General features: G+C 36.9%; 1 protein-coding gene across 1 annotated transcript; it reads right to left on the bottom strand.

The window, feature by feature from the left end:
• Positions 1-8,679: 8,679 nt before the first annotated feature.
• LOC121295181 (lecithin retinol acyltransferase-like) lies at positions 8,680-16,465 on the bottom strand. The gene is made up of 2 exons (XM_041219593.1): positions 15,906-16,465; positions 8,680-9,320 (listed from the first exon to the last, which is right to left on the bottom strand). Exons 1-2 carry the CDS (start codon positions 16,428-16,430, stop codon positions 9,168-9,170), a joined length of 678 nt encoding a protein of 225 aa, XP_041075527.1. The 5' UTR covers positions 16,431-16,465; the 3' UTR covers positions 8,680-9,167.
• Between the last annotated feature and the right edge of the window lie 6,525 nt (positions 16,466-22,990).

Here is a 22,990-nt window from a genome sequence, read left to right as displayed (position 1 = left end):
TGGAATGCCCTCATTGTCTTTAACAATAGTCTTCCCTCAGGTCAATAATTTTTCACTACAGCCCTCCTCTCTAGTCCATATTTACTATATATATATATATATATATATATATATATATATATATATATATATATATATATATATATATATATATATATATATATATATATATATGGGACTTGTTGTCTGTTAGGTTTGATTGAGAGGAATGGCAGCAAGTGATTGGCTGTGCCGGTCCTCGACCAGCTGGTTGGCGGGTCTCGACTGAGTGTTCATCAACATAAAAACATCCAGAGGGGATTGTTGTGGGTGACTGCACCTCCATGCTACACAGAGGGGTGCTGCAAACACTCAGGAGGAGTGCATCTGCTCTGCAGGAACTACAGCTATGCAACCCTTAAACTGCAACACGGTGCTCGTGAAGGCAATACCCAGCCAAGGCAGTATGAAGAAGCAGGAGGCAACGCAAGAATACCAGCTCATAAGTAGGTTAGTTTAGGGGATATTTATCCCATGTAATGTATAGCGAGGGTTACGTAGTGTAGCCGGTTCCTGGAGCTGGACGCCTCATTTATAAGGCTAGCGCTCGCCCTGTGTGGCACCTTTTATTTGTAGTTTTTGTACTGTGTTTTATTTTGCCTTTTGTATGTGCCCTCTGTGCGTTACCATCCTTGGTAGCATCACATGACCCATCTGTTTACTTTCTGTTTTGTGTTAATAAATCCTGCGCGCCTGAGCGGGGTTTCAATTCCAATTCCCTTGCCTCTATGAAAGGAGTCAGGGACATCACCTAGATATATTTCCAGCACCGGTAAATGTCTCCCGCAGCTCCACGTTTTTCTCTCCTTGATAAACCTGTCCCTCGGGTTCTTCCATTTTTTTCCGGCACTCTTCTTCTAAACAACAAATAATAAAAATAAAAGGATTGTTTTAATGATGCCATTATTATTATTATTATTATTATTATTATTATATTATTATATATTAATATTAATAATAATAATAATAATAATAATAATAATAATAATAATAATAATGCATTTGGCATTTTTTTTTTAATCTAATTGCAGGTTTTGGGCAATAGGGGACTCATACCGCACAATCGCTTTCAGTTATAGCATAGGTGTTTCGACAGTGACTGGCATAGTTACTGAAGTGTGCAAGGCCATATGGGACGCTCTTGTGTCAGAGTATATGAGAGTACCCAAAAAAGAGGATTGGGAAGCAATTGCTAGAGAATTTCACAATCGCTGGAACTTCTCAAACTGTCTGGGAGCAGTTGATGGGAAGCATGTGGTGATCGAGGCACCAGCTTCTCCTGGGTCACAGTTTCATAACTACAAAGGAAGCTACTCAGTTGTGCTTTGGGCACTAATGGATGCCAATTATTACTTTACAGTACAGTAACTGGTGATGGAGCATTTGGCAGAAACAGTGATGGAGGTACACTGGCAAGCTTAACTTTAGGGAAAGCACTTCAAAACAGGAAGCTAAACATCCCTGAAGACACCACTCTCCCTGGAGCCGATCACCTGGGACCTGTACCATATGTTATTGTGGGAGATGAGGCATTTCCACTGCACAAAAAAATCTCATGAGGCCTTCCTCAGGTAGAAACCTACCCAATGAAAAGCGTACTTTTAACTTCCGCCTGTCTTGTGCCAGAAGAATTGTCGAAAATGCCTTTGGGATTTTAGCAACAGAGTGGCATGTTACAGGCGTGTTATTGGTGTGAGCCCTCAAAATGCTGATAGTGGTGAAGGCAACATGTGACCTGCACAACTTCATGAGGAGCCAATTTGGCGAGTCTACACTGCAAAGCCCTGCTACCACTGAACAACCAGGTATGCAGGGCATCTCCCGTGTGAGCAGCAACAACGCTACAAGGAAGCGTTTGAAGTGAGAGAGGCTTTGGGTGTGTTCACAGATATCATTCTGCGCAGACTATGACTAATTTAGCCAATGATCTTCTAGAGTGATGTTCGTGAATGCGCCCATTGGCTAAATTGGTCAGATTCTGCACAGAATCTGCACAGAATGATTTCCGTGAACGCACCCTCTGTGACAGTGACGGCTGCAGTGGTAATGTCAGACCAGGAAATGAAAACAAAAAACACAGGATGTATGGGTGAAACTGAAGCGCTACGGCGCTCAGTATTGTATTAATAACAAAAATAAACAAACAATTTATACAAAACACAAAAATAAAGGGCAAAAAATAAACACTAACAAATAATTACTTACTTCCTCAACTCACTCTAATACTCTCCACCACTCTGAGACCGGAGTGGGTCTTTTATGCTGTGGCTGGAGCCTTCATTACCCATTAAATAATTTACCTTAGGGTGCTCTGTTAAATTCACCAGGAGTTTCTCAACGATCTGTTGTTAAATTCACCGGTGCCTCACCACCAAAGCAGTGGATTCACCGGAGTTGAGAGTCGGTGAACTGCAGCAAAACAAATGGAAGTCCCACTGTGGAAGTTTTTCTTGTACGGAGATACTATTATCAATGTAATTGTAGATTCAGATATGCTAAATCTTTTGAAAATGTGTAAGCCGACTGAGCTGGTGACGTACAAGAATTCAACAAGAGAGAGAACAGATTTTCTTTTTTTTTTAATCGTGTATGTTATCTGTCCTTTTATACTTCAAACAAATATGTTACAAAGTTGCAAAAAGTGGGCGAACTGTATGTGAAAGTGCATCCGATGAATTTAACAACGCTCCAGCCACATTCAGACGAACTACTTAGGATGGGGGATTCGACCCCATCCATGCAAACAACATTGTACGAGACTGGATTTTCAGTGGTCTCAAATAATACTGTCAGGCAGCTTTCGTCCGTCAGCACACAAATACAATTTAATAATAATAATAATAATAATAATAATAATAATAATAATAATAATAACTAGAGTTGCCAGCAACTTTATGGCTACCAGTACCCGTACCGGTAACAGTACCACACACTTTAACAAATAGTGCAGAATGTCAGTACCAGTACCAATTAATTTAGCAAATAGTGCAGAATGCCAGTGTCACTAACAGTACCAGTATCAAACACTTTAGCAAATAGTGCAGAATGTCAGTACCAGTACCAAATGCTTGAGCAAACAATGCAGAATGTCAGTACCGGTACCAATTAATTTAGCAAATAGTGCAGAATGTCAGTGTCACTAACAGTACCAGTATCAAACACTTTGGCAAACAGTGCAGAATGCATACATAGGTTACTATGTGTTTTCCATAGTAACCATGACTCTATCTACACTCTCTCAGGAGTTATAAGCAAGTTTTACATTTGACTTTTAGGAGATGTCAAAGGTCACAGGCAATGACATTTTTTGGTAGAACATACATGAGTTACTATATGGGTTCCATGCACTCTACAAGGAGTTATTAGCCAGTTTTGTAAGTTGATTATGTCTTCCAACGTGGCCACCATGATTTTTTTTTTTTTTATTGTAGCACCTTCCCTTGACCAAACTTTATACAGAACCACACTAGGATCATGTATGATCATTTTGGTTCAATCGGACTAGCGATTTCAGAGACTACTTTTTTAAGCCAGTTTTGTACATTGATTATGTCATCCAACATGGCCGCCATGTTTTTTTTTTTTTTTTTTTTTTTTTTTGTAGCGACTTCCCTTTAACGCCATTTAAAAACAATCACACTACGATCATATGTGCCATTGGGTTTGTTTTAATCGGACTAGAGGTTTGGGAGAAGAATCTCTTTGTAGTTTGTGATTATGAGATCTGTACAGTGCAATTTTGACGTTATGCAGCATGACCACCATACCACACAACCTATCAGCTTCTTACAAACACCAGTTAATCTTGGACTATCCCTCAACAACTATACCAACTTTAAGCACTACAATAAGGCGTTTTCGAAAGACAAATTTTTACATTTACGCCAAATGTGTTTTTCCAATCCAATATGGCGGCCAAACCATGTGACTTACGACATAAGTTCTTTAGCATTTTCCGTCTTCCCATAAGCATCTACCAACCTACCGAATCTGGTGAGTTTTTGAGCAATTTTTGGTGGAAAGAATAATAATAATAATAATAATAATAATAATAATAATAATAATAATAATCCATGGTACCCCATGTTAAAAATGTAATGTAGATTTTTTTATTCATTTTGTTAAAAATTGTTCAAATATAATAAATGCTTACTTTTTAGACCAAATAAAATGTTTGCTTGATCTTTTTGTTTGTCTGCAGTAATAACTTTAGTTATCAGGAAATGCTGAGTAGCAGGTGCATATGAAGTTATTTTCAATGTGGAGTTTATATTGAAAAAATAAATACTATCTCATATACACCCCTATTAAATCCAGTAATTGTTTGGCTTTGCCTATAAACAAAAAACATTTTGAAGGATGCTTTTTAGAAGATAAAAGCTATTACTACACAGTCATGTTTCATAAAAGCTTTTTTAAAACAGTTAACACTTTACGTAAGTAATAACAAGTACACATATATTTAATATTGACTAAACTCGGTTGCTTTTCTGGAAGGAGAATCCACCCCTAACCAAAACGTCATCAGCAAGTGCATAAAAGCTCTGTGTGTTATTCTTTCTTGTCGCTTCTTTTTGTTTCGGCTGCTCAGTCAAGCACTGGGAAGCCCAAACGGGAGTTGACCATTTACAGCCTGGAGGAAGGGCTGCCCTCAGCCATGGATTCCCTGAGGTTTCCCCCTAAAAAATAAAAAAAATATGTGAGAAGGGTGTTTTTCCTTACCTGAGTGCTGAGTGGTTCGTATTTAGTTCTGCAGGATGTGTGGTCGGGTTAGAAAGGCTGGGCTCTCTCCTCCAACACAGTCATGCTCTGGGGGACGGGCCGTGTCTCAGCTGCTGATTTTCATTAAATTCAATATTTGGGGGATAGGTGGCAGAGTGCCACTGTGGAGCTCATTAATTATTTATTATTATTCATTCATGTTTTGGTTGCCTCGTCTCTTGGGGGGAGGTGGCCATAGCCACTTTCTAACTGGGATGCATGTAACTGTTCATGTTTTTCTAGCCTGGCTCATGCAGGTAGCCGAGATTGACAGCCAAAGATATTCAAAGTGAATTGGCTGCAAGTATGACTGGGGTTTCCATGTCAACCACAGGTCGAGTATTGCATACTGAAGGTCTCAATGGTCGCAAGCCAAGAAAAAAGTCACTCTTAGGAAAACGTCACAAGGACAATCGTTTAAAGTGTGCAAAATGGCATTTGAATGATGAACATGAGTTCTGGTCAAAGGTTTTGTGGAGTGATTAAACAAAAATAGAGCTATTTGGTCACACTGATAGTCGTTACATTTGGAGAAAATTTGTTGAGGCGTACAAAGAAAAGAACACCATACCTACTATAAAGCATGGAGGTGGTAATATCCTTCTATAGGGCTGTTTTTCCTCTAATAGCATGTGTAATTTAGTTCCAGTACATGGTAAATTGATTCCATAGCATACCAAAAAATATTGGCCAATCATCTGAAACCCTCTGGTGCAAAACTTGTTTAAAGTGCAACTGGACATTCCAACACAACAACGATCCAAAGCACACATCAAAACCTACTTCAGAATGGTTCACGAAGAATTAAATAAAGGTTCTGGAATGGTCTAGTCAAAGTCCAGATCTAAATCCGATTGAGAATCTTTGGTATGAGTTGAAGAAGGCTGTGCACAAGAGAAGTCTTCGGAAGTTGAATAAACTGGAACAATTTTGTGTTCAAAATCGCTAAAGAATCATGCCAAAAGCTCATTGACAAATATCATTTAATCATTTAAAAGAAGATATTATTGCTAAAAGTGCCTCAACTAGCCATTAATGTTATGTTCCTTGTCAGGGTATGAATACTTTTGAATTAGCATTTTTTTTGCAAAAAAAATGGCAGAAATCTATTTCTTGTAACTTTTTTTCTCTCATCCACAAAAGCAAAACTTTAGCTACAAAAGATTTTTCCTATAATTATTTGTTTTCGAGAAAGTTCTTAAAATTATACATTTCCACTGGGGTATGTAAACTTTTGACTTCAACTGTATATGTAATACATTAAACACATTTTCACTGGATCTTCTGAAGCTCTCTATATTGATTCAAACATCACAAGTAAAATAAATCTTCAACCTGATGCAATCCATTTACACAGCTGCACCCAGTATGATATCAAGTAATCTGCAAGATGTGACTGAAATAACTGGTTGGGATTTTAAAATTTATATCAGTATTACAATTTAAGCCTCTAGCATACACCAGTAGCTGTAAATGTCTGTTTGGGGTTCCATAATCCTTCTTTGCAAGTGTGCATCAGCAGGGTCTGATAAAGTAGTGAATAAACCTTCAGGTAAAAAGCTGATTTAGTGTCCTGTCAAAGGTGAAGTATACATAAGCTACTAAGAATCGAATGCCTTTGTAATCTTAAACTGTTCGCAAACTGTGGTCTTGACGTTTGCTGTCATCACTTTGTGTGCAGCCCTAGACAAAATGCTTTAAAGCCCTAGGAGGCCAGCTACGGTTACAGTCAACATTCCTCTGAAGCTTTACTGATTAATTAGACAAAACATTCTGCAAAGAAGCTAATACTCAATTCTTTCAAAAAGATATGTTTCAATTACATTTCCTGCTTACAATTTAAAATATACATGGAAGCCCTTAAGTTCGGGAATTTCTCTCATCGAGTACGCATATAATATATATATATATATATATATATATATATATATATATATATATATATATATATATATATATATATATCATTATACTGTCCTCACATGTTGCTGCAACTGTGTAGGTAACATACCTGTAATTTATCTTTTCATTGTTACCATCCTGACAACTTCTTACACTTTAAAGTCTGTTTCAAAGTTATTTTCAAAATGGCTGCTCTAGTGCACTGGGATTTGAGATATGTCTTCTAAATTACTGCAGTGACTTAAAAAAACAAAAAAACATAAACCCCAAAACAAGTGCTCTGGCTTTTCTGTTCCGTACCACATCATGGCTCGTTCTTGCTATGTTACCCATTTAACAATGTGGGCAATAATTAGGGTGACAACTTTTTCAAAATGCAAAAACGGGACACCTGCCATTTCTATTTACATTTTTTTTTACTGTTTCCCCCCAAAGAGCATGGAGGAGGGGTAGGAGTAATGATTAGTGGTAGTAATTGTGAGAGTAAAATGATTAGAAATGGAACCAGCATAAAATATTTGTGAGCTAGTTTTTCCTTTAAGTCTGTATTTCAAATAGGTTTATTTGTAGCTTTTATTATTGTGGACTATTTGGCTGAAACTAGTTGCTATTCTGTCTCGATGACAGCGTGCTGTTTTTATTCATTTTTAAAAAGGGAAACGCCGGAAAGAACAGAAATGCAGCACTCAGAAACAATACACAGCATGTTGATGCAGAGTCGTTATCAGCATGGGATGAGATGTCGGTGTGGTTCAGTTGTGCGTACCATGTGAAAGGTTTCTGGTAGCACACCTGAATTCATATATACATTTTTTTTTTTTTTTAATTGTTTTAACTGGCGAGTGAGTGAGTGTCAGGCATTGCAGAATATTGTGGCAGGGACAGTGCTATGATGCGCTATAATCAGACATGCTTTGGTTTGACTGTGGCGCTGAAACTGCAAGATTGACTGTCTACGAATTGGGGACAAATGCCATCTCGGAAGCATTAAGCCCAGGACCGCGTCTTGATATTTACATTTCGGGACTGTCCCACCCGATTAAGGACGGGTGGTCACCCTAGCAATAATCCTAAACGGTGCACTAGAGCAGACATTTTGAAAAGAGCTTTGAAACAGACTAAGTTATAAGTGTAAAAAGTTGTCAGAATATTAAGGAAAATAAATTACAATTATGTTATTTAAACAGTTGTAGCAACACCTGGGGCCATGCAACGCTATATTTTTTGGAACCCTGCTACTTACTCTTTAGATGTAGAAATATAATACTTGGCAATACACAGCACTGTTGTGGTATTTATGTATCTACTTCAGTTTTATCAGGCTTAAAATGTGTCTTACTGTAATGTATCCCCACTTTGTAAGAATTAGCTTAATATTTTTTATTTTTTTGTACCCCTACCATTGTAATGCCTGCAACCATTCTAGGGATCCTTATTGCAATTACTAAATATTTAGTTAATAATTTCCCTTATTGCCCAGTTGCCTAACAGAGACCTACATAGCCCAGAGTAACTCAGTGGAGTGTCTTTATATAAGGAACAGCCAACTGCATCTTGTGCACAGCTGTGGATTTCCAGTGAGAAATCAGTCATAATATCTGTTCACTAAAATGGCAGTGGCTTCCAGACACTTTGTTTGACCTGCTGTAGCCTGGGTTACACGTGTTTAACCAGTGCCTAGTACTGAAGAGGTGCTACTCAGCGAAGGGCAAAGCACCTACATAGAAAAAAGATTTGATAATGTGGTATATGTTCCTCTTTGGACATCCCTACAATGAATACAAAAATAAACTAATTGTGAGCAAATATTGTACATATTTGTCAACTAGTTGTATGGTTTTACAATAAATAGTTAGAGGCCACTTCCATTTGTCTAAACTTTGGAAGAAACCACCAATAGCAAATGCTGTGCATACCAAAGATGTGTGTACCTCTCTCAAGCAATCTCTGCTCACTATTGTGTACATCCAACACAAATCGAGTAAGTAGACAAATGCTTGTCACCTTTTCTTCAAGAGCAGTTTAACCTACCATGCATACAGCATGCAAATGAAACACATACATATCAGGTATTACAGCACATAACAATTTAAAAAGACTGCTTTAACGTGAATGAAGGAATTTTATTTTATAAAGTGACTGTACAGACTAGGGTTAAACAAATCAATTTTATACTTTCTGTATACAATATCTATATTTACATACAAACACACAATAAAGATACAGACAATACATTTTATATGGTCTATAAACCATTCATCTTGAGTAGAAATACAATATAAAATTGACAGGTGCTTTATATTGGCTTACATAGTAAGCTAAAATGGATTCAAAAATAGAAAATTGAAATCACTAGGAGTCATTTAAATGTGCATCTTACTACACAAAAAAAAAAAAAAAAAAAACCTGTATCCCCCCTCCCTTTATATTAAGCAACAAGTACTATGTTGTTTTGTCTTTTGCAGTTAACTGGCCATCCAAAGGGTGAATGGGATGAAAATGGTTGGAAGCATGGTGGAAGGTGCCAGGCCAAGATAAAGGATGGATATCATTCCCAAAATAGCAGTCAGCATAACACCTCTCTGATCTCTGATGATCCTTTTCAGAACATCGCAGAACTGCAAGAAAACAAATATTAAAATAGTTTAAAAAAAAAAAAGTCACATTCAACAAATCCATACCAAGGGGACTTGACAACAATTTGAAGACAAGTTTCTTCCTCTATCATGTGTTAATTCAAGGAAATGTAAAACTAAACAGCAAATCAAAGAAAACTAGTTTAGTCACCTGCCCCTACAAAAAAGTCTGAACACTAGGTTCTCCTGTTCCTAGTTGCAACAAATTATCACGTTTAATAGACCCACGTCCTAACTAACACATTTCATGAGAAGGAATGTCTCAGCAGAAAGTAAAAACAGAGAGAGAGCATTCACTGTCAACACCCCATACAAAATAAACAAACAAATATTGAAGATACCATTAGCTCCAGCATAGCATGCAATTGTCTCCAAGTAAACAATTGATCAGTTCAAAGAGTGCAAGATTGGTTAATCGTTGTACAAACACCAGGCTGATCATTTCTCTTGTAATGAACTGTCCAGCTCTGACTAGCTTTATTCCATATGGTATGGGCATACAAATACCATGGCATGACCACTGAATAAAGAATGTAAAAGGTTAAGTAAAACAATGTATAAAGGCCTGCAGAAGTTCTGCTTTTTATTTGATTTTCTGGAGCAAATCTGAACAAAAACCATGTGAAATTTTAGCAGGGAGAAAGCACTTGGGGAGTCAGCTTTCACAGCTCCCAAGAAGCCTTACCCAACCCCCCCCAAAAAATAAAATAAATAAATCAAGAAAAGGCCAAATGATGTGATATAGCTAAACCTACAAGAGCTTTTAAATAATTACATAAAAACTAATATAGACTACTGCTTTTGACTGCTGGCAACTTAAAAAAAAAAAAAAAAAAAAACTGTACAATGATTAGTGCATAGCAAAAGATTGTGTCAAACTGTGTTCCTATTTCTCTGTGTACGGCCAGCATAAAATCTACATCCAAGACATACACAGTCAGCATGTCAAATAATTGTTTATTACCGTGTTCAAAATTAAACCAATTTATTTTCTCTTCAATAATAAGAATGAGACGTTTAAAATTGGTTGTTTGAGTAGCCTAAAGAGAGCATTGCCCCTTTAAAAATAAAAACAAAGCTGAAACATAGGCAGCACCGTGTCATCATAAAGATCAAAAAAAGATAAACTATTTTTTTTATCTACAGTTTGCAGGAAATAAATAAAATTATGTTCAACAACAAGCTAAAGTATTTTGTTTGGCAATGTTTAGTTTTAGAGAAAGTGAGTATTTACCTTCAGCAGACTACTTGGGTGCACTAACTACATTACAGAAAAAAAAAAATGCAAGGAATGTCATTAATATTTTTTGAAGCTGCAAGCCCCACCTGTTTTTTTTAAAAAAAAAAAAAAAAAAAAACCCCCAAGCACTATATATGATGATCACAAACAGAGATTTTGCAGTAATATCTGTTCATTTACATATTCACTCAGCTACAAAATAAAATCTCATTCGCTGACCTACATACAGTGCCTTGCAATGGTGTCCCATTTTGTGAAATTAAAAACAAATGTGTATGCATTATTGTTAACAATATTTTATTCAGAACTTGAATGCTCAAAACTGAAGACTTCTAAAAAGGGTAAGAAGTTACAGTAAATGTCAGCAAAAACTAAAGAGAAAAAAACATGAAATATGTTTAAGTATTCAGATCCATCAACTCAATATTTGGTGGAAGCACCTTTGGCAGCAATTACAGCCGCAAGTCTTTTTGGGTAAGTCTCTACCAACTTTGCACACCGGCTTGGTGCAATTTGTGCCAACTCTTCTTGGCAGATTTGCTCAAGCTCTCTCAAGTTGCTTGGGGAATCGCTTATGGACAGCAGTTTAAGTCTTTCCACAGATCCTCAATAGGATTCAAGTCAGGACTTTGACTGGGCCACACAAGGACAGTCACTTTCTTATTCTTAAGCCACTCTAGTGTAGCTTTCGATCATTGTCCTGCTGAAAGGTGAATTTTCGCCCCAGTTTTAAGTCTTTAGCAGACTGAAACAGGTTTTCCTTTAGTATTTGCCTGTACTTTGCTCCATCCAATTTTCCTTCAATCCTAACAAGCTTTCCAGTCCCTGCTGAGAAGCATCCCCATAGCATGATGCTGCCACCACCACGCTTGACTGTAGAGATGGTGTTGACAGGCAGATGTGCAGTGTTGGATCTGCGCCAAAAGTAACACTTTGCATTTATACCAAAAAGTTCCAATTTGGTCTCATCTGACCACAACACCTTTTGCCACATTTTTGCAGGATCACTCAGGTGCTTCATTGCGAACTCCATGTAGGCTTTGAGATGGCTTATTTTTAGTAATGGCTTCCTGCTTGGCACCCTGCCATAAAGGCTATTTTGTAAAGTGTAACGGATATTGTTGACCGATGCACATGTTCTCCCATCTCAGCTACTGGACTCTGTAGCTCTTTCAAAGTTATCAATGTTCTCACAGTGGCATCCCTCACCAGTTTCCTCCTTGCCCGGCTGCTCAGTTTGGATGGACGGCCTGATCTAGGCAGTGTCTGGGTGGTACAATGCACCTTCCATTTCTTGATGATTGAGTAGACTGTGCTCATACGGCTATTCAGACTTCAATATTTTTTTGTACCCTTCTCCTGATCTGTGCTTATCTATGATGTGATCCCCGACTTGCTTTGAAAGCTCCTTGGTCTTCATGGTTGAGTCTTTTCTTGAAATTGACCAAGGAACCTCATACAGATAAGTGTTTTTATTCTGAAATCATGAGAACCACTAATATTGCACACACACAGAGGACATTCAGCTAACTGTTTGGCTGGTTAAGGTCATTTTGTGCACCTGAATTAATTTAGGTTTGCCACAGCAAAGGGTTTAAAAACTTATGCAATCATGAATTTTCCATTTTTATTTCATATTATCTATTTACTTTTTGCTTTGAATGTGTGGAGTAGGTTGTGTACATAACACATATTAATATCTTCTTCAAAAAGTGTCATGACTGCAAGCTTTAAAGCAACAAAATGTTAAAACTGAGAGTCTGAATACTTTTGCAAGGCACAGTAGCTGAAATGCTCTGTCGCAAGACTGCAACAGAGAGCAAATGAATCCTAATCAACAATCTCCCTCTCGACCTGCGAGGGCATGGTACAACAGGCTTGTGTACAATTAGAAGGACTCCGACACCAACCTGCTCTTTATCTGCAGGCACTTTCTAGTGGCTATGCTGAGAAAACCTTTAAGGGTATAAGGCTGTCTGGAAATTCAAATGATCAAGAAAAAGAACTTAAAGTCCTTCTGAGTGAATCCATTAGCTGCATTGGAAAATATTTTCCAGTTTTACTACAGAAACCACTGTCAAACTTTAATGTCTTAGACTTTACTCTATGGTGAATTAAATTTTATAATTAATTAGACACTTGGAGCCAATTTTAAAGTAATTGTGAAAAAGACTGCCCAAAGTGAGTGGATTACTCTGAAACTAACTGTAAATAAAATGAACACCTGCAGTATGCTTGCTGTATAAATACCTTCTCAAAACCAAACCAGAGAACAAAATGTTCTTCTTAGTTGAAATTATGCAGGCTCTACCTCCAAGTACCTCTGTATGTGAAAGAGGGTTTAGTGCAATGAACAGACTGAAAACCCCAATGCACTCTCGCCTTTCAACGGACACCATGAATGACCTCATGAGAATCAGCATAGGTGGACCTCATCATGCCGATTCAGCCAAATGTTACTGTTCTGTACTGTTCTATTATATGCAAACTTATGGAAACTATAATAAGATCCAAAATGGAAAGTTATCTATATGGTAACAGGGTCCTGGGAGACAGTCAACATGGTTTTAGGAAAGGGAGATCGTGTCTAACTAACTTGCTTGATTTTTCTGAGGATGCAACATCGATAATGGATAATTGCAAAGCATATGACATGGTTTATTTAGATTTCCAGAAAGCTTTTGACAAAGTCCCGCACAAAAGATTAATTCTCAAACTGAACGCAGTTGGGATTCAAGGAAACGCATGTACATGGATTAGGGAGTGGTTAACATGTAGAAAACAGAAAGTACTGATTAGAGGAAAAACATCAGAATGGAGTGTGGTAACCAGCGGTGTACCACAGGGATCAGTATTAGGTCCTCTGCTATTCCTAATCTACATTAATGATTTAGATTCTGGTATAGTAAGCAAACTTGTTAAATTTGCAGACGACACAAAAGTAGGAGGAGTGGCAAACACTGTTGCAGCAGCAAAAGTCATTCAGAATGATCTAGACAAGATTCAGAACTGGGCAGACACATGACAAATGACATTTAATAGAGAAAAGTGTAAGGTACTGCACGCAGGAAATAAAAATGTACATTATAAATATCATATGGGAGATATTGAAATTGGAGAAGGAATCTATGAAAAAGACCTAGGAGTTTTTGTTGACTCAGAAATGTCTTCATCTAGACAATGTGGAGAAGCTATAAAAAAGGTTAACAAGATGCTCGGATACATTGTGAAAAGTGTTGAATTTAAATCAAGGGAAGTAATGTTAAAACTGTACAATGCACTAGTAAGACCTCATCTTGAATATTGTGTGCAGTTCTGGTCACCTCATTATAAAAAAGATATTGCTGCTCTAGAAAGAGTGCAAAGAAGAGCGACCAGAATTATTCCGGGCTTAAAAGGCATGTCATATGCAGACAGGCTAAAAGAATTGAATCTGTTCAGTCTTGAACAAAGAAGACTACGTGGCGACCTAATTCAAGCATTCAAAATTCTAAACTGTATTGACAGTGTCGACCCAAGGGACTTTTTCAGCCTGAAAAAAGAAACAAGGACCAGGGGTCACAAATGGAGATTAGACAAAGGGGCATTCAGAACAGAAAATAGGAGGCACTTTTTTACACAGAGAATTGTGAGGGTCTGGAATCAACTCCCCAGTAATGTTGTTGAAGCTGACACCCTGGGATCCTTCAAGAAGCTGCTTGATGAGATTTTGGGATCAATAAGCTACTAACAACCAAACGAGCAAGATGGGCCGAATGGCCTCCTCTCGTTTGTAAACTTTCTTATGTTCTTATGTACTGTGGAACATTGGATGTTTGAGACTCTTGACTCTAGACACACAGCTGGACATGCACTTAAGTCATCTGCCAATTAGGAATCCCTAGAGGCTGAAACCTGCTCACTTTAAAATGTAGGGTAAAGCTCAATTTTTAGTTTCACACTTTGAGCGTGTAAATTTTTGCATTGGGCATGTAAAAGTTGGAGCTACATGCCATGGTGCCCCCGACTAATTTTCAAAGATTATATTATGAAAATGGATTCCCCCCAGAACAATTTTCATTATAAAACCCCATGTGAAATTCAACATCCCCTCCCCCCCATGAATTTGCTGTAATTAAGCTAGGACACATTGAAAACTGTAGCATTTTTAAATGATGAGCTAGCCTTTGAGATTAGTTTCTATGCTTCGATAAATTCTCAAATAAATGCTATACACTTTCCTTGTTTAGCAAAACACACATTTAGTTTTGAAGGGATATAACAGTATTTGTTGGATCACCCAACATTCACTTATTTTTTGTTGTGTGTTGCTTACCAAGCACAATGGAAAAAAAAAGTAAATCTTACAAAGTTATATTCTTAACTAACGTATGACAATAAGTGTGTGTGTGTGTGTGTGTGGGGGGGGGGGGGGGGGGGGGGGGGGGGGGGGGGGGGGGGGGGGGGGGGGGGGGGGGGGGGGGGGGGGGGGGGGGGGGGGGGGGGGGGGGGGGGGGGTAGGCACCATTTTCCATGGGGAACCAAACTCAGTGTGATAACGCGATACATTTGATAAAAAATTGTGGATCCAATACTATTACATAGAGAGCTTGGTCATGTCAAACGGGAATATGATTTCCCAACTAGACAGATGCACCAGCCCTGAAAGGCACAGTGGCTGGGCCAACCTTATTAACCCTTGCAATTAATGCTTTCAATAATATAATGATTATCCTGAACACACTACACAGAATTGCTTTAGCAGTCCGTAGATGGACATACCAGCCACTGTGGAAAATAAAGGAATTAAAATAAAACAAACACAGGAGATACTGGCTGCGTTCTATAAACGTTTTCTGGCCTATTAAATGCTGTCAGAAATTGTCTAAAACACACACACACACACACACACACACACACACACACACACACACACACAAACATACATACATACATACACGAGATAATAAAGACATACTAAAGAACTAACACAAATAGTTATGGGTAGAAAAACCCTTTCATTGAAATAAACTGCATACAATTGCAAAATCAAAAACTGTTTTAGCTCCCTAATATGCAAGTGTCAATATAATGTAGCTAAACTGGCCCTGAGGAAGACAGCCAGACTGAAGTTGTTGTAATGGACACTGCAGACAAGTGGTCATGTCCTTACGTGAGCTACAGTCACAGTGATATGATGTACTGGTATACCTCGTTTTTAAGCATGTTACGATCAGCGTTTAACTATTATATATTCATCTTGAAATACATTAAATCAAATCAGTGCCAGAGACTATTGTAACGATACCGAAAACTGTACCTGCAAAAGTAACAGAACAATGATTTACCTTGTCTGTTTGCAAACTCACAGGCTGCCCATATCTGCAGTATGTGACAAAATGTTCACAGTTATTCCAAAGCAGACTATAAGGTGTGGCTCCAACAAGTTTCTCGGCTCTTCTTGCTACCTCTTCGTTCGGAAGTTGCTGTTTCTGGATGATGTTGTCCATGTTGTTCACTATAATGCTGGACCCATAGGCAAAATCTTCCACAGTGTCAATTCGTATACTAGCAATTTTTGAAAGCACGCCCAGTAGTAGTCTCTTGTTCGTCACAACTTTCTGAATCTGACGGCTGTCGTTGGTAAGCACAGGCAGGATGTCTGGCATCAAGTGAGCAACTTTATTGTCGCCGAGATAAATGCCAAAGTGAATGAAGAGAGTACGCGGCACTTCTAACAAATCGCCTCTCTTAAAAGAGGACCAGTCAAAGTAGTTTGCATTTTTATCTCCGTCTGTCAAGATAGTAGCAAAAAAATTGAAGTTGGTGAAAAGGAACACCTTCTCAAAGAGAAACGTTAACGAATCAAGCATTTTTTTAGTGCCGTCGCATATTCTATTCCGGTACTTAATTCCTTGCTTTTATCATAAGCGGGTAAGGAGGAGACAGGGTGACATCATAGACTTGCTGAAATGGTGATTGGCTCTACTGATTTTGAGTCACGAAAACCGTGAGTTCTGTCCCACAGAAGCTAGTTAACAAGCCTGATGGTCAATTAGTCTGTTTGCTTTATTGTTTACACGTATTCCACTAACTTACAGTAGTAGTATGGCAAGTTAAAGTCTTACTACGGTTGCAGCACGAGGTTTCCTTTATTATGGAGGTACCAATGCATTTTGTAAGAATAAAAAAAATATTGTCAATATTAATTTATAATTGATTCTGTTGTAGCGTGCATGGGTGAATGTTGTTGCAAATAAATAAATAAAATGTATTGATGTACCTTTTTTTGCAGAATATTGCATTTACTTGAACAAGTACAAAGATGAACAACATCAAAGCACAAAGTCTGACCTTTTAATATGATCCTCTCCAATTTCTGAGCAAACATTCCTACCTCTTTTATTATTAGCACACACACACACACACACACACACACACACACACACACTTTTTGGTTATAGCCTGTTGTACATGTTCTAATTCGGGTTGACGTGTTCAGTATGAATCTGCAAGTTCATCACTACAAATCTTGAAATAAATAACCTAGTATATTATTTTGAGAACCCCCCACAGTATGCATTCATGTTACTTGATTGCACACGTTGCACAGGAGATAAATTATTAGGGGATCACCCGCTTTGTGCTCAAAGTTGATTGGGGTGTGTTTCAATTTCAGTTGGGTGTATTCTTATATGTTTTTATAAGAAAAAACGGTTTCAAAGCTAGTTGGTCAAGATTTACTGAGTTATACTAAACTATACAATCTCTGTGGTCTTACTGTTTATTTTATAATTTGTTGCTATATTACCTACTAAAAAGTGGTACAAGCCACATGAAATGACAGTGTTTTAAAAAACGTGTTAGAAACAATGTGTTACCGTTAATAGATGCTTCAGCATTCAAATAGCGAGTCGTGTATGTGACATTTTGTGCCTACTGGTGTGCATTCATGTTGTGAAACTTCTTTGGGGACTGCAGTATACTGTACTGTACACCAATATTGCCTTAGTTTCGAGCGCGGTACAATAACATTTCAATAAAAATAAGTGTTGCTAATATTACTATAATAGTAAATTAATGATTAAAACTATGATTGCAAAGCGACGTGTAAAGTTCTCTTATGTTTATTTCAAACTTCAACCATGTGTTTCCCTCATGTGTTTTTAGGTTTGCACTGTAAAATAGTTATAGCTGTCTCGTCGTTGCGGCTTTGCAACTACAGCCAAAAACAGTGTCTCGATGCCGTCTGTCACTTCATACTGTGTTCATCAGCATGTCAGTTACAGTACAACTATAAACTGATACTTACTTTTGTTGCAGCCTAGTGCAAAACGTATTTCCTAAAAAAAATAATCTGCATGAACTGACATGCAACACAGAGATGTACCATTCAGAATATTCATTTAAAGAAGCATGATTTTTACGAGTTCAGTTGTCTTTTTCCATGTAAGAATATTGTTTGTGTGCTTTGTTGTTTTATTTGGTTCTTGATTCAGATATTGCAGACTGACGCGTGTGGTAAATGTAACGGTTTAAAACAATGACCAGCTACTACAATCATAAAGTGAACAATGTGGATGGAGAATATAATAAAATGTCCTGATGCGTGTGTTTGATTATGCTTTTTGCACGAAATTTCAATTATTGCTTTGGAAACTCTGATGGCATACTCATTTAAATAGGTTGGCTTGTAGCCAAGCAGTTGGCATATGGCAATAATTAACTTGCTTGATGAAATACGTAGCCCCTTCTAGTGTTTCGCATTAAAAATGGCCGGGATTTAATATCGGGCAACTGATCAATTCTGTCGGAAAAGCTTAATATCTAGATCTCGTTTCTAGTACGACGTCGGGAGCACACATACGATACAGGTAGTGTATCTATACAACGGTGTACACACTACTTGCTCATATTACCTGTCGTATTTCACTGACACCAATTACTTGGCTTATAAATACGACAGGAGGACCACAGTCATTTCACTCATTGAACTTTGAGCAACGTGGCTGCTCTAATTTATGCTGTGTATTTAAGACACAGTCTGAGACAATTACAGAGACATAGGGCATCGAAAGTGCGCAGTATCAGCATTTGAGTTGAAACGTTGACTATATATTTTTATGAATTAAAGATATACATTTTTGGAGCAGAACTGAGTGTGCAGTTCTCTCTTTTTTCTATATTGATTCCCCCTTGTGAACTTGCACCTCGTTTACTTTGATGTGCGGACCCTTTCCCCTTTAGTTTACGCAGTATCTTTGACGTGGTTTGTTATTTTTTATTATTATGTATTACTATTGTTATTGTTATAATTAGGTAGCCTGTTATTATTTTGTAATGTTCACAATTTCTTCCTATCTGTTTTAAACACGTGTAAAGCGTTTTGAGATACTGTGTATGAAAGGCGCGATAAATAAATACAATTGCAAATGTAAATCAATCAGGAAATTACAGTGATCCTCTGTTCTGCTGAGGAGCATGTGCGTGCAGGGGCCTCCGCCTGTTTGATCCCATGTTATGGCCTGCTAGCAACATTTATTTTAATGGCAAGTTTCAGTCCTTTTAATCCTGTTTGAGGAAAACGTGGGGTGTTAATTAAAAAAAAAAGTCCCTATTAATTTGTAATTCTAGCAGTAGGCCTAACTGTAAACTAGCTCTACTGGTAGGCCTATAATGTTTTCTTTTTGTTGCTGTTTGGACATATGCCTTTACTGATTTTCCTGTCCGGTTTGTCTCCTAACACAACCCACAATTCCCTTTAATAATTATTCTCATTATATTTTGTTTTTTAAATGTGTCACATGTGTTCTAACATATTTCATAATTATTTAGTTAAATATTAAATTAGACTTGTGAAATAATCTTTATTAGTAACACAATGCTGTGTTTATGGTGCAGTTCCAAACGTGTACATTACATGGGAATATATAACATATACAGAATAACTTTGATAGAACGTGTTTTGGTGTAACGTTTTTGGTTACTTGTACCTCAAATATACTATTATTTTATTAAGTTTACTAATTCAAATATAATCTTACAGAGACTGTCTACTAATCTAAATCCTTTTTTTTTTTTTTTTTTTTTTTTTTACAAATGTTGCAACATTTTTGTAGGCTATAGGTTTTCCACATGGATTCCTAATATATTACAATTGTAACTCATGGGTGAAATTTGCACCATTTAAAAAAAAAAAAAGATACTTAAAAAAAAATCAAGAAACTACATAATTTAAACTTCTAATTGCATTAGTCCTATTGTCATTTCACAAAATGCACAAACTGCGCATGTTTCTTAGGACTGTGTGGCTGTTGTATGCCTATGCTGGTTAGAAATCCCACTTGTGGATGTACGAATGATTTTACAGAATTCCATAGAACGCTATTATAATTATACTATATATTATTTAATAAGGTTAAAATTCGTAATAACAAAACCCTCTTGTACCTTACTTTTGATTGATGATTGATGAGATGATTGAATTGATTGACTATATATATATATATCTATATATATATATATATATATATATATATCTATATATATATATATATATATATATATATATATATATGGAGAGACTGGGCACATTTGGAACACAGAAATTGGACTTCTTCAACCAGAATCAAATATCACTTTTTTTTTTGTGATATATACCCATGTTACCAGTTTATGGATCCAGGCTTTTTGCATTCTCATCCCTGATCTCTATACTTATAATTGATACAATTGATTGTTCTTAGTTTTGCTGTTTCTTGCTGGAACATGAGGTGCAATAATGGCTTCCTAGGTTGGAGCCAGTTGTAATAAATGTTACAGTTGACCCAATACAACATTAGCTCAACTATATTTGGGCACATGAAGCTTGTACTGAAAGAAGCAAAATGTACATAATGTCACAACTGTGACTAAAAGTGACACATTCTTGCTTAAAAAGGCATTTAGATTTAAATAAATAAACAGTTTAAAAAGTAGGGCACAAGAAAATGGCCTTATACGAAAATTGTTATTTTTCAATAAAGATATTCTGTTTTTGCATTAAATAAAAACAAAAATATTTGCTTTATGTGTAAAATAAAACATTCAGTTCTACTTAAATGTGTTATTATTTATTTAATTAGTCTTTACCTTACATTTCAGGCACTCTTCCTGTATATCAGCTCTTATGAGGTTGGTACAGGACAGTTGTCTGTATCAAAATCTGGTAAAACTAGCTCAAATTGTCTGTGCATATTGGAAAGGTAAAACATATTACAACTGTCCCTGGTCTCCGATATATTTATACTTTGTGAAATCTAATCCCACCATATAGTTACTATTATTAATTGTGAAAAAGAGGTATATACACACCTCTATCTGATTCTGTTAACAAAATAATTGTGTTTATCATTTTTTTTCTTTCAAAATATGATATTCTGTTAAAAGGTGTAAACAACGTTGTGTGGAATAAAGACTTGCACTGTTTATTCAGTCATGCAGGACCTATTTGGCCAATAATACCCTGTTTTTTGAAGGTTCCTTTTTTAGAAGAGCCTAGTTGAGAGAACGTGTTTGCTTTCCATGGGTGTTCTTGATAACACCTACTTTGTAGCTTAATGACAAGCAAGTGATAGAACAAATCTAAAATGAGGTTCAGACTTGTGAAATTAAGCAACGCGGTGTTTCAGGCAGGAACTCACCTCATTCAGTCAAATCAAGTGTTAATAATCAGACATTGTCAATCGAAATAGCAGTACCTATCGTTAACATCACAATTATTTGTCCAATAATTATTAAGGAAAGGATTTAAATCTTACCTGATCCATTACCTTCCCGCTGTGAGTTAGCTTGCCTCATCATCCCCCAGTCTCCAACTGTTTTTTGGCTCGTCTAAGGGGGGCAGCTATCCTGCCCCTTGCCCGTGGCTTCCCTTACAGTCAGCCTCTGCACTTATCAGCGGGAAAATGTATGGGCAGGGGTTCCCTGAGGCGAGGGCAAAGGCCAAAGATGTATTAGGGCCTATATGTTAAATGTTTTATACAAGAACACATAATATGCATAAATGTGTTATTGTGTCAAGTCTGTAATAAATATTTTATCTATCGCGTGAGTTAGCTGACTGAACTTATGTTTCTTGTCTTTTGTTCCTACTTCATAGCTTTACTTTGAATCCTTCAGGAATCAGCATTAAAAAGACAAAAGTACATTGCCATAACCCTTTTAATTAAATTAGCTTGTTAGGTCAGGCTTAGTGAGACTTAACTATACAACATAATTATGTGAAAGAAGAGATACTATTTGGTTTATTTAATCTTTGTAATCCAGAAAAGCAGTCAAAGACTGTATAAACCGGCCACCAGAGGCATCAGATTATAGAATTATATATATATATATATCTTATATATATATAGATATAATATATATATATATATCCTATATATATATTGTGTGTGTGTGTGTGTGTGTGTGTGTGTGTGTGTGTGTGTGTGTGTGTTTAATACTGTATTTAGGGTTATATGACACACACTGTTAATTAGACTGTATCTTAAAATGTATATCCCCTTTTCAATACAGCTACAGAAAGAGCTTTAACAGATTGCTACAAGATTTGACAAGGAGAAGCTTTCATTTAACCCCTGCTCAATTGCTTTTTCTGTTACTCCTACTGATGGTGATAGCATTCAGACAAATAATGCAAGTACCTGGGGAATCCGTCCCTTGTCCCATTAAACTAGAAAAGGAGATCATGACCTTAGTGAAACTGAACACATCTTCATGTTTTGTTCCACCTTTTAGTAAATGTTGGATATTTAACCATCAGTGCTGACAAAAAGATCAGCAGTCTGGACAACAATGGCTCTCAGCTTGGGGCTAATAACCTTTAGCAGCTGGGAGGATTCACTGCTGACCTGCAGGGCTTCCACTTGCTGTGGACTTTCATTGTAGTGATGGATGCCTAGGCATTTATCTTTGTTAAAAATCTGACATAGCATTCTTTTTTCTCATTCTACCTTCACTCTTTACAAAATATTTTCCTGAAGATCTCCACATGACAAATGACTCCAGCTTGCCACTGTTGATAAATGGCTCTATCAAGCAGCATTTCAGTTCTTAATAATAAAGAACCTGCTTTCCCACCAAGTGTGGCAGGCTTGATTTATACAGAGAAGATGCAAACAAAGTATTGAAGTTGCTGATGAATACTTGTGCACTGTGCTGAATATTTCATAAGATACGTTGAATTTTTTGAAGGAATTGTAAAAAGTGTGCAAAAAAAAACTGCATCATGAATTTTTTCCATGTTACTTGAAACAAAAGGAAGCTTGTATACTTTCTGGAAATAACTTTTATCCTTCAAGGAAAACAGTTATATATTTCCTTCAAATGTACTCTTTGTCTGAGAAAGAGGGCCCTATTGGCATATAATACAATTAAGTTTCAGTTTTTTTTA

This window comes from Polyodon spathula, chromosome 2 (genome assembly GCF_017654505.1).
Source record: "Polyodon spathula isolate WHYD16114869_AA chromosome 2, ASM1765450v1, whole genome shotgun sequence".
NCBI lineage: Eukaryota > Metazoa > Chordata > Actinopteri > Acipenseriformes > Polyodontidae > Polyodon > Polyodon spathula.
This window is presented reverse-complemented; position numbering and strand designations above follow the sequence as displayed.

What these genes read in the sequence shown, in the direction of transcription:
- LOC121295181 (XM_041219593.1), bottom strand. Translation starts at nt 16,430, where the DNA reads ATGCTTGATTCGTTAACGTTTCTCTTTGAGAAGGTGTTCCTTTTCACC. An exon ending in TGAGTTTGCAAACAGACAAG is followed by an intron (nt 9,321 to 15,905) that starts GTAAATCATTGT and finishes GTTTTCTTGCAG; the next exon opens with TTCTGCGATGTTCTGAAAAG.